The sequence below is a fragment of the Mus pahari genome, chromosome 1, assembly GCF_900095145.1.
Source record: "Mus pahari chromosome 1, PAHARI_EIJ_v1.1, whole genome shotgun sequence".
Lineage (NCBI taxonomy): Eukaryota > Metazoa > Chordata > Mammalia > Rodentia > Muridae > Mus > Mus pahari.
In genome coordinates this window covers 89,191,208-89,202,962 of record NC_034590.1, presented here as the reverse complement: position 1 = coordinate 89,202,962, position 11,755 = coordinate 89,191,208, and the positions used below count along the sequence as shown (strand labels likewise).

Sequence of the window (11,755 nt, the reverse complement as noted above, 5' to 3'; positions counted from 1 at the left end):
ATATATATATATATATATATATATATATATATATATACACATATGATGCAGGTAAATGTGTGTGTGTATGTGTGTCTGTGTGTCTGTGTGTATGTCTGTGTCTGTGTGTCTGTGTGTGATACATTTACCCACCTCACTCACTTGTAAGATAGTTGTACTCCGTGGAACTATCCATCTTCAGAATTACTTCACCTTTCCAAACTGGGTCTGTGTACCCATTATGCAATAAATTCTCATTACATTCTTCCGAGACTCACAGTAACCACTACTCTATTCTAGCTTCATGAACATGACTATTCTAGGTACCTTATATAAATGGAGTCATGTAGTGTATGGCCTTTGATGCCCTCTGGATTCATATTGTACATATTGTAGAGTATCAGAATTTGCTTCCTTTTGAAGGCTGGCTAATGTGCACGTGTGTGTGTGTGTGTGTGTGTGTGTGTGTGTATTTACACACTATATTTGGTTTACCCAGTCAGTTTCTGATGAGTGCTTGGGATGCTCCTGCCTTTTAGTTACTGTGAATCGCCACATTGCTGCTGTTTGTACGAGTGTACTTTGGTGAAATCTTGACAGCAACTTTACAAGGCTTCTTTTCTCCAAAATCACCTGGTAAAGTTGCTCCCAGATTCCTTACCATGGGAAATTGTGAGATAATAAATGCTCATGTTAAATAGATCGTGAATATAGTACCATGGCCAGGGACGGTGACTAGAAAAGATGCACAAGTGGCTGACAGCCTCCACGAACAATAGTGGTTGGAAGTGAATAACAGCTAGTATATTAGGAAAACAGTATCTTTGTGTTTTCATGACAACTTAGAAAGTGAGACTCGAGGAAGTCAGGAGACTAGGCTGAGAGTCCAAGTTTGACCAATGGAGAAGCCCATATTCTTTGCCACATCTGACCCAGCTTGTCTCAAAGAGATGGGTATGGGAGATAGGCTCATTGATAGCTCATGAGATGGCATTTGGAGGAGACAGCGAAGGTATTCAATGTCTTCACTTGGGATGTTAATCCTCCTCCTTTGTGATAAGACCCCAGGGAAACAAGACAGAAGTATTGGGTCTAGAGTTGGCTGAATGACTCATAATAAGGTACAAGGACAGTGGCACACTCTCTGGGGACTAGACTTTGGATTTTACCTAAAGTTTTGACGAATAGCTTGTGTCTTGACAAGATCACAAGGGAGAGGGTGATGGAAAGAGAGGTGCAGCATCCAGTAAAAGGCTTTGATAAAGTGTGGAGAGATGAAATGCTTTCGAGCCTATGTATCTATTTTGATCACAGGTAATGATTGGAGGTTGCTAGGTGGAAGGGGTGGGTGGGGAACCAGATTACAAAGGCTCTGAGTGAATTTGTCATTAGATTCCTACATTTCTCATGTCACTTAAAATATGCATTCCATTCATCTCATTCACACACTGGACAAAAGAGATGATTCAGAGTTTGGCATACACTTGTAAACGCCAAGCTTGGGACTCAAATGCAGAAGACCTGTGGTTCAAGGTTATCCTGGGTTACATAGTATGACTCTGTTTCAAAACGAGGCCTGGAGAAGTTGCGTAATGATTGGACATTTACCCAATGTGTGCAAAGCTCAGAAACCCAGAACTAGATTTTTCTTCTTACATTTAGAATAGTTTTGGCATCAACTCGGGGCAGCTCATGCACAAAAATGCAAGCTCCATTGGACCAGGCAGAGAAGAGAGTCCAGGCTGCCTTCACCCATCCAGTGTCAGTTGTGTTCCAGAATATGTCAGACTCAGTCAAGGCCATCCACCTCCTGTCAAAAATTAGAGGGAGTCAGAGCATCCTCATCAAAGCCCCCACCTTTAGAATGGATAATACTGTTCACATCTCATTATTTGGAGCTCAGACTGTAGGAAGTACCACTTCCTAGCTCATCAAATCTAGTTAAGATCCATCAACTCAACTGTGATCTCAACAAATGCTTGCTCAGCACTTTCTTTGTACTTGTGTCATAGGCTAAAAAGATAAGTTAAAGGAAACAGGTCCTGTGCTTTCTCAAAGAAAAGTCTTCAAGGCCCTACCTGACTAACTCTCTGCTTCCTCTCTGACCTCCATTTCCATAGGTTTTCTCCTTCACCCTCTCCCCTCTCTTCACTTACCTACCTTGTTTTCAGACCTTCTAGACAAACTGTTCCAATACCTTCCACTGGCCACAAAACCCAATCCATAGCTGGACTGGGAATGTTCCACCATCTTGGGGGCCCCTGTGGTTCCACTGGTGAAGTAGATGGCTACCGAATCTCCACTTCTGGTTCTCACACAGTTGTGCTCTGGAGATGCCGCTCTGGAGAATGCAAGGATACGAAGGGACACTGTAAGCAACGCCCCAAGCAGTCCCAAAGATATAACAGTGATAGGACCATTTCAACACATCATGTATGGGGTTGCTATGTGGAGTGTTGTGCTATCTGCAGACACTTTCATAGATAGACACTATCTCTATAATCATTTTATAGCCAAGGAAACTGAAGCTCAAAATGCCCAAATGACTTATTTGAGAGATCCACAAAGGTTGAGTAAATAACTCACTCAGAACAGTGCAAAGGGGTTGGGGCATGAGTTTAGTAACTACATAAGATGCTGCTTGCATCTGTAATCTCAGACTTGGAGATGCAGACAGGAAGATCCCTGGAGCTCACTGGGCAGCCATCCTACCTAGATAGTGAGCTTCAGGTTCAGGGAGAGACTCTGTCTCAAGGAAACAAAGGGGTGGAGAGTAATACAGCAAAACACCTAATGTTAACCTCTGGCTTACACATAAGTGCACACACCTACATGAACAAGAACACACACACACACACACACACACACACACACACACACACACACACGAACCCTACCTACTTCTTTGAGGACTTTGCAGTAGGACACATGCACTCTCATGTGTGTAATTCTGTCCATCCATGAACAGTCCCCTTCCTAACTCAATTCTGAATGTAGAGAAATTTGTTTCTAAATGTTTTCTCAAAAATTAGGGGTCTGAGATTAGGTAATGTCCCAAGTCCCGGGATTTGAAGACTCAGCTAGTTCCTGCTTCTCAGGCCTGGCTGTGTCTTGTGATCTCTGAGTTAATTTTTAAAAGCAATTCTGTTACTTGTGCTCCACGTTGGATAAAATGAAATCAGAACCTTGTTTTTTTGTGTGTTTTTTTTTGAAGTTCAGATAATTTTAATGAAAACTGAAATTAGAAAGGATATATTAGGTTAACCTGACAACTCACCTCATGGGCTAGGCATGGGAAATGGGGACTCCTGGGGCTCTGGTTCAGATATGTCTGGCTAAGTAGGTCAGATGCTGAATTATACAAATTTTTATTTATTCAGGTGTGTCTGCTCACAGAGGTGGACACTCCAGGCTCAGGGACCCAGCTCTCTGTGGCCTTTTTTTTTTTTTTTTTTTGTCTTTGTTTTGTTTTCTTTTTAATTTTGTTTGGGGCAGGGTCTGGCTTTGTAGTTCTGGCTGGTCTCAAACTCACAATACAGAGTCCTAGGGTGACAGGTGTGAGCCACCAGGACAAGCATTCTGGTTTCTGCTCTGGACAAAAAAATCTCAAATTCACAGATCCATGCCTGCCACATCCTTGTTACGAGGCAAAGTAACATTGACTGTGCCCTAATTCTGACTTTATTCCTCTTCGGCATTTTAAGTGAGTCACTTCCCGTAAAAATAAATCTGCGCCTTGTGGGGGGCTCCTTTCAAGGATTAAGCAAGATGATTTCTTCCTTAGTACAGTGTTCTGAGCAGCAAAGGCAATGTCAGCCACAGAACAGGCATTATTAAATCATTCCTGCACAAATAAATACAGCTGAATGCTTATTTAGCACAGAGCCTGGCATACAGCAAGCCTGGCATACAGCAAGCACCAATATACAACAGCCTTTTCATTATTAACAGCTTTCTGTGAACTAAATGTATCATAAAGTTTAACTTACACACTCTGGCTAAGTATACCAACAATATTTGCCACAGTGTTAGAGGACACTGGGATACAGTGACACACCCATTAACTGAGTGACCTTGTACATTGAGGAGTTCACAGGATGATGTCTCTGGCCAGTATCTATTTGGTTCAGTCCCCTTGTACTCAACCCTGCTGCTGAAAAAAAGAAAATGCTCAAAGCCTATCTCATTGCTACTGTCCTGGAGGGTCCCAATTTACCTCAGGAGTTCTCGGAAATTGATCCAGCCTGGACGGCTGGTGTCAGACACCAGAAGCTTGGTTTGGAGGGAGGGGCAGTCGGCACTGATGGCATCCACTTGCGGAGCTAGGGCATCACTGGTGATGATGGACTTGGCCCTGGCAGCCTGCAGCCGGTACTTGAGGTCCTTTGCTGTCAGCTGGGAGACACCTGGGATCATGACCACACCTTAGGTCACACAGAGAAAGGAGATTGTTAGAAGAGAAGGAAGATTCAAATGTAGAGGACAGAGAAGCAAGTAGCTGAGGAGGGTTGGAATGCCTGAGGGAACAATAATGGAAACAAGGAAATCCCAAAGACACGAAGTACTTGCCTGTGGTATGAACTGCCCAGGCTGTGTTAGACTCAGTTCTCACAATGCTCAGAAACGCATGATGTTGTGAGAAACATGCCATCCATTTGATAAGACTCTGGGTCTTTAGACTTTCCTGCCTTAACTAAATCAAATGGTTTGCCCACGAATACATAGCAAATGTGTGGTACAGCTGGACTTACAAGCCAACACAGTATTAAACATGCTTGTCCTGGCTAGTTCTATGTCACCTTGACACACACTAGAGTCACTTGAAAGGGGGAACCCTCGATTAAGACAATGCCTCCATAAGATCAGTCTACATGCCCGTCTGTAGGGCATTTTCTTAAATAGTGGTGTTGGAGGAAGGGGTCCAGCCCACTATGGGTGGTGCCATCCCCAGGATGGTGGTCCTGGGTTCTATAAGAAAGCAGGCTGAATAAACCATGAGGAGCAAGCCAGTAAGCAGCACCCATCCACGGCCTCTGCATCAGCTCCTGCCTCCAGGTTCTTGCCCGGTTTGAGTTCCTATCCTGGATTCCTTCAGTGATGGACTATGATGTGGAAGTGTAAGTCAAATAAGCCCTTTCCTCTCCAAGTTGCTTTTGGTCATCATGTTCCATCACAGCAATAGGAGCCCTAAGAAACTGAGAGTCCATGATCTTGAATAGATTATATTGCACCGCTGTAATAACTCCTTAGTTCAGTGGTTTCTCATGCTTTTCAAATAAAATGATGCAACAAATCCTGTGTTGTATGTGGATCATTTGCTAATAAAGGAGGTAATAGTAGGCAGGGACTCTAGAACACCCACATTGTTTCAACCAAAACTATGCTAAGGATGGCAGACTCCATCCACCTCCAAGGAGTGGAGTAAGGACAAGGGACAGACTTGCCATTTGAAAACCCCCAGTATCTCAGAGTGCATAATAATAATGTAATACTAAATTATTAGTATTTTCCATCAAGTTCAACACACTCATTCACGGAGAAAAACAACTAGAGAGAACAAAAAGCAGAGGGAAAGGTCACTGCAGCACAGCATAAGAGCCAAGTCCATGGCCTTGCTACCCTTTGTCCTGTCACCCAAAGGCTTACACAATTTAGTGCCCAGTGTGAACACTCTGAGTTGAATTGTGTTCTTTTATGCATGTGTATGTTTGGGTGCTATATATGCATATGTGTGTTTGGATGGTATGTATACATGTGTGTGTGTTAAGTGTGCATGTGTGCATTTGGGTGCTATGTGTGTGTTTGGATGCTATCTATGTATGCATGTGTATGTGTATGTGTGTGTGTGTGTGTGTGTGTGCTATGTGTGCATGTGTGTGAGTGCTATGTGTACATGTGTGTGTTTGGAGGGGGTCAAGAGACAACTTCAGGTGTCACTTTTCAAGCACCATCTACCTTGTTTTTGAGACGGGATCTTTCATTGCCTTGGAACTTGCCTTGTGGCCCAAACTGGCCAGCTGTTGAGCCCTAGGGATTCACCCGTCTCTGCCTCCCCAAAGCTGCGATTATAAATATGTACCATTACACTTGGCTTCTTTTCTTTTTAATATGTGTTCTGGGGATCAAACTCAGGTCTTTGTAAGCTAGCCCCCAGCCCCGCTGTGCACCTTCATTGTCCCTCTCTGTTGTCACACCCCACAGAGGTCATTTGTCTGCTCTGCTTTAGGAACTGAGCCCCAGGAAGACGATCAATAGCCAGGACTGTCAAGAAGAGGGAGTCACTCAATATTACCTGACAAGAGTGTAGGAGGAAAAAGTCGGGATGCAAAACTATATTGGGAACAGCTTTGATATCATCTGCTGTATTGGAATAGAGGCTTCACCTCAAATGATAACATTAAATGTGGCTGTGAGTTATTTTATCTGAGTATCAATAAAAGTTGTAGGTAGGCAAAAGTGAGATATTTGGTAGCAAAAATAAATAACATTCTGACCATAAGGTTTTTTTAGTCAGGAACAGATCTCTTAGCATAGTTCCCAGCACATAGTAGGCACTTAAAAAGCTGCAGGACTCCTTATGCTATGACTAAGTAGTTACTAAGTGGTTGTCTTTTAATTCTCATGTCATTGTCTGACCACTGTATGCAATTTGGCCGGTGACTGCTGGGCAAAGGAAGAGTGAACCCCATATGAGATTCCCTTTGTCCTATCATCCAAATCTTGTGATTGGTGAGAACCGAAAAGCTCCAGTGGGCAGTCTCAGTTCTATGAAGGGAATGTTAGCCTTGTTCACTGACCTGTTCGCATACAAGCCACGCTGATCAGCCACCAGTCTGGGAGTCTCGGAAGCACCAGCATCATTCTGTCTCCAGGTTGCAGGCCACACACACCCTCTAAGACATTGGCTGCCTTCCTGGACTGCTTCCCCAGCTCCTCAAACGTCCACTTGACTTCTGTTCCTGAGCCATTCACCCACCAGAATGCAGGATTTGGGGGCCGGTGCCCTGTCTGGACAGTGGGTGCAGCCAGGAAAAAATAGAAACCATTATTGAGTGGTTTTGCTCATTTGTTTTTTTAAGAAAAACATATTTTTATAGTAGTTATTTGAATATTTCCTCCTATATATTATTTGTTACCATAGAAGAAGGGGCCTTTTAATTGAAGAATAAAAGAGGGAAATGTTGCAGGTTATCCTGGTGCTGTTTGATTTCTCATGTTAATACTGCTTCCTCAAGAGGGGTTGCCCTGATGAGCAGCCCATCACATACTCAGATGATCTCATGAGAAATTTCTCCCCACCTTAACTGCTCAATAAAAGCTAGAGCCTGTGATTGGGCAGTAGAGGGGAAAGGTGAGATGGGAGTTTTGAGACTGGGAGTGTGGGTGGAGAGGTTGAAGAGGATGAGAGGGGAAGGAGAGAGGACAGAGGAAGAGGAGGAGGAGGCCATGATGGAGCAGACCTATGTGGCCAGGAGAAACCACAAGTAGCAAGGGGTCTTATAGCTGGTGAATAAGTTAGTATAGTGCTAGATCTGTCCAATCTGGGCTTATAGCTTATCATTATAACTGAATTGTGTGCTTTTCATATGGGCTGTTGGAAATTCCAACAACAAAGTTATCTGATCATTGAGTTCAAAAATCAAAATAATGGGCCAAGGGTATAAGTCAGTTGGAGTGCTAGCTTGACATTCACCAACTTCTGGGTTCAGCCCGAAGCATTGAATAAGCCAGGTGCTGTGCAGCATGCCTGTAAACCCAGGACTTAGGAGAGAGAAGCAATATAGGACCAGGAATCCAAGATCATTGTTGACTACATAGTGAATTTAGGACTAGCCTTGTCTACATGAGACCTTCCTTCATAAACTAAAAGCCAACCAGCCAAACACAACCCAAAAGGTTTATACCCTTCGTGTAGGTCAGAGACTAGTCAGTTTTATTTGTTACTTATGGATCCTCTCAGTGTTGATTTAGGCAAACATAAGCAAATTTCCCATACCAACATTTTAATGTAAAAGGTAAGATGACTTACATTCTCCCATGTTCCTCCCTGTTTAATTAAACCGTTTCTCACCTCACCTACAAATCACTACATAAAAAAGCACAACTCACTGATTTTTTTTTTTTTTTAAGAAAAGTTCCGCAAGGTTGCATAACTGTGTTAGTTTTTGTTGCTTTGATAAAATTCCATGACCAAAGGCAACTTTGGGAAGAGGTTATTTGGCTTAAAGCTCTAGAGATCAAAGCCCATTTCTCCTACTCAGAAGGGAAGAGCATGAGAGACAGAATAGCATCATAACCGAGCTCCCTTCTGCTTATAGAATCCATCGGAAGAGGACGCAGAGCAGGCACAGCTGTCGTCTGTGTTCTGGGCTCAGACGGAGTGACACTTTAAGCACATGGTTCAAGGTGTGTCTGGCTCACATCACCTGAGTCTAATTTGTCCCTTTCAGGCCTCAGGATTTAGTGCTAACAGTTTCAATTTTAGGACTTGTCAAGTTCCCAGGTCACAGTGTTGAGATGTGCTTATCTTACAGTCTTGAGTCTCACCACAGTATCTGGGGGATTTCAGATGCCTATGAGTGACACCAAGGCAGGATGAGCCTCACCTTTTCCAGCTGACTCCACACATCCAGCACATCATGAGCAAAGTTGAAGTACTCGGGCACTGGCTGCCTCCCCAGGCTGATGGCTTCCCAGGTGGCTACAACCTCAGGGATCCGGGGAGGTGGTGGCTGTGTGTGAATCCTGCAGACTCCCCAGGAGCTCCTCAGAGCCTGGCAGACCAGGCCTCTCAGACATAACCTCATGTCTTCTATCACCTTCTGCCTGTCACCAAAGAGGAGAGGCTGGAATGTTGAATTCTGGAATTTGGGTTGAGGAGGAGTCTGTGACCAGCCATGAGCACTCTAGTGTAGCTCATGCTGACTGTCATTCTGCTCTTCTCTGAACGGGAAGTCCTTTCCTCCCTATCTCTGTGTCAGGGTCTGCATATATCTGAGGCCATCCATTCTCAGCCCACTTCTTAAAACTCAGGCCTTCAAAGGGATCCCCCAATGACAGTAATTTTGCTGTATTAAAAAAAGTCAACATGCATTTTGTCTGTTTGTGTATATGGATTGTGTATGTGTGTTTAGGTACACACGTGTGTTCAGGTGTGTGTGTTCATGTGCATATGGAAGCCTTGACTGTTGTTCTTTAGGCTCTTCCCCCTCACCTTTTTGAGGCATAGATCTCTCATTGTCTTATAACTGACCAGTTAGGCTATGCTGGCTGGCCAGTGCACCCCAGGAGTCCATCTGTCTCCAGCTCCTCCATGTAGGTTTTGGGATAGAATTAGGACCTCATATTTGCAGGACAAAGATTTTGTTTACTGAATTATCTCCCTAGGTTCTTAACTCACTTCTTAACTATTAACTGATAAATAATTACATAGCTTTAGTGGGCACACTGTGACACTTCAGCTAAATTATGCAGTATGTGATATCGTCTCAAACAGCCCAACTCTGCCCAGTAGAGATAAAATGCTAGCCACACATGCCACATAGAGCTTTATAGCACTGAGATGCAGGAAAGTAAAAAAGAAACAAATTAGATAATACATCGTACTTAACCAGGCGTGTGAACAACCTATCACTTGGCTTTTGTACCGAGACTGCAAGCAGAGTGTGCACTTGAGGCTAACACTACAGCTAGGTTTCTTCAGTGCCAGGAGCTGCCAGCGGGCAGGGCTGTTTTAGGGGATGGGTCCTTGGAGCATGAGTGGTCCCCAGAGCTGTGCCTCGGCTCCCACCTGTGAGTATGACTCTTCGTGTTCACAGGATCCCAGACATATCTGTAGCCTGGGGACACTTTCAGTTTCAGTCACTTGGGGCAAGTTCCTCTAGTTATAACAAAGCAGGGTAACAGTAAGACAATGATAGTGTGTTTCAACAGCAGGAAAGACCAGTTCTCATAACCGCTGAAGGCTGACTGTGCACAGAGCATATTGGAAAACAAAAACAAAAACAAAAACCCAACAACAACAATTTCACACCAATACATTGCCCATGTGCCTGAAACTAACTATTCATGCTCTTGTAAGCAACCCCAATTAAACTCACAGGATTTAGGAAATAAAAACTTAAAAAACCCAAAGTGCCAGAGAGGGAGTAGTTGAGAAGGAAGAGAAAGAAGAGGAGGAGGAGGAGGAGGAGGAGGAGGAGGGCATCAGTGGGGATGGAAAGGGACAAAAGGTGGAAATGAGGAAGATTAGGATGAAAACACATTTTATCCGGGTCTGAAAAGCCTCGCTGAAACCCACTATTGTGTATAATAACATACGCTCGATCAACCGTAAGAATTACACAAAAAGCTTTTCATGAAGCCCTGTGACAACTCTCTCCCAAATTCTACTTTTCTCATTAGAGGAGGTGGCTTAGAAGGGAAACAGTTACTTCAGACTCTCACTTTCCAGAAAAGTCTATGTTCAGCCTTTGTCTCCTAGCCACTAACACCGGGTTTAGAGCCTCAGACCTCCCCGACATCATTCCTGTATTCTGCCTCACACGCATTTCTTTGACTCTTCCCTTCTTGATGGTGGACCTCCACAGCCTTCAGATCTTTTCCCACAATTTCCTAAGGCCACATTTTGCCATTCCTATCCTCGATTTAATCCCCAAAGGTCTCTGGATAGGTGCCAGGTGCCAGTGAAGGGTTTCTTGCTCAGTTACCTTGTTTTAAAATCTGAGGTGCACAGAAGGCATCTATGTTCCACGTCAGCAGCAAGGCAGATCTAAAAGCTCCTGAGATTTCCCCAGAAGTGATGAAGGCAGGATTGGGACAGGGAGCTTTAGTCCCGAGCACAGCTCTGAGAGAACAGGGTTAGAAGTCAGCAGCTTCAAGTTTCAGATGGTCAGGACACTGTGAGCTGGGGAAAGCAGCTCCCTGCCAGGGTTTCCCAGACACACAGCGCCTGCAAGATTAAACCCTGGGCTGGAGTCAGCCTGCTCGGGACTGGTACACGTGCTCCCTGGAATTCAGGTCAACAACCAGAAACTTGAGTGAGAGCTTTACACTGCTTTAACAGAAAGAACATTAAAACCAGACCCTGTCTGTTTCTCACCTGAGTGCCCCATCCCCTTTCCCCCAATTCCCTTTGCCCAGGGCTTAAAGATAAAAAAAATGTGACCCTGAAGGAACAGTTTGGCAAAAGATGTGAGCAGGATTCTTTGAGCGAATGAAATGGCTCTTGGATGGGGGCCAAGGCAGCCCAATTACATAAATTTACTGGAGAGGAAAAAAAACAAAACAAAACCTGCTTTCTAATGGTCCCTACTTCTTCAAGGGTCAAAGCCAAAGCTGTGACACGGGTGCATGGCAGGCTGGCAGGCAGGCTGCTTCTTTGAGAACAGCAGCAAAAAAAAAAAAAAAAAAAAAAATCCTGATCCATAGCCATTAGTGTGGCTATCACCAGAACCAGCTTCCGAAGCTCCCACAGGTTACTTTGTGCCCCACCCTGTAATTGGTTTCAGCACAGCGCTGCTCCATGTGTCTTCCTGCCCAGCTGCTCCTTCTACAGGGTATCCTCCCTTCAAAGTCTCACTTGGAAAAGCCCGGCACCCGGCACCCTCCCTCAGACCAGAACTGTCTCCACCAGCAGTCTTTTGCCACTCCTCCTCTTACCATCACTCCTCCCTCTCTAGGACAGACCACTTTCTAATGCGGGTGTAGTTTTAGTTCATTCACAGTGTGCCTCCCCTTCACACAGGCACACTAGGACACAGGGACGGGGATTTGG

The 11,755-nt window shown here is 44.4% G+C and overlaps 1 protein-coding gene across 1 annotated transcript in view; it reads right to left on the bottom strand.

The window, feature by feature from the left end:
• The window catches only part of Acsm5 (acyl-CoA synthetase medium chain family member 5), a 19,913-nt gene extending 8,870 nt beyond the window's left edge, over positions 1-11,043 (bottom strand). Inside the window, exons 1-6 of the mRNA XM_021200429.2 lie at positions 10,689-11,043; positions 8,586-8,805; positions 6,777-6,987; positions 4,196-4,403; positions 2,177-2,320; positions 1,636-1,789 (exon numbers count right to left, since the gene is read on the bottom strand). Coding sequence (XP_021056088.1) covers positions 1,636-1,789; positions 2,177-2,320; positions 4,196-4,403; positions 6,777-6,987; positions 8,586-8,786 — 918 coding nt within the window. The 5' untranslated portion in view covers positions 8,787-8,805; positions 10,689-11,043. The remainder of the gene's footprint in view (positions 1-1,635; positions 1,790-2,176; positions 2,321-4,195; positions 4,404-6,776; positions 6,988-8,585; positions 8,806-10,688) is intronic.
• Positions 11,044-11,755: the final 712 nt, after the last annotated feature.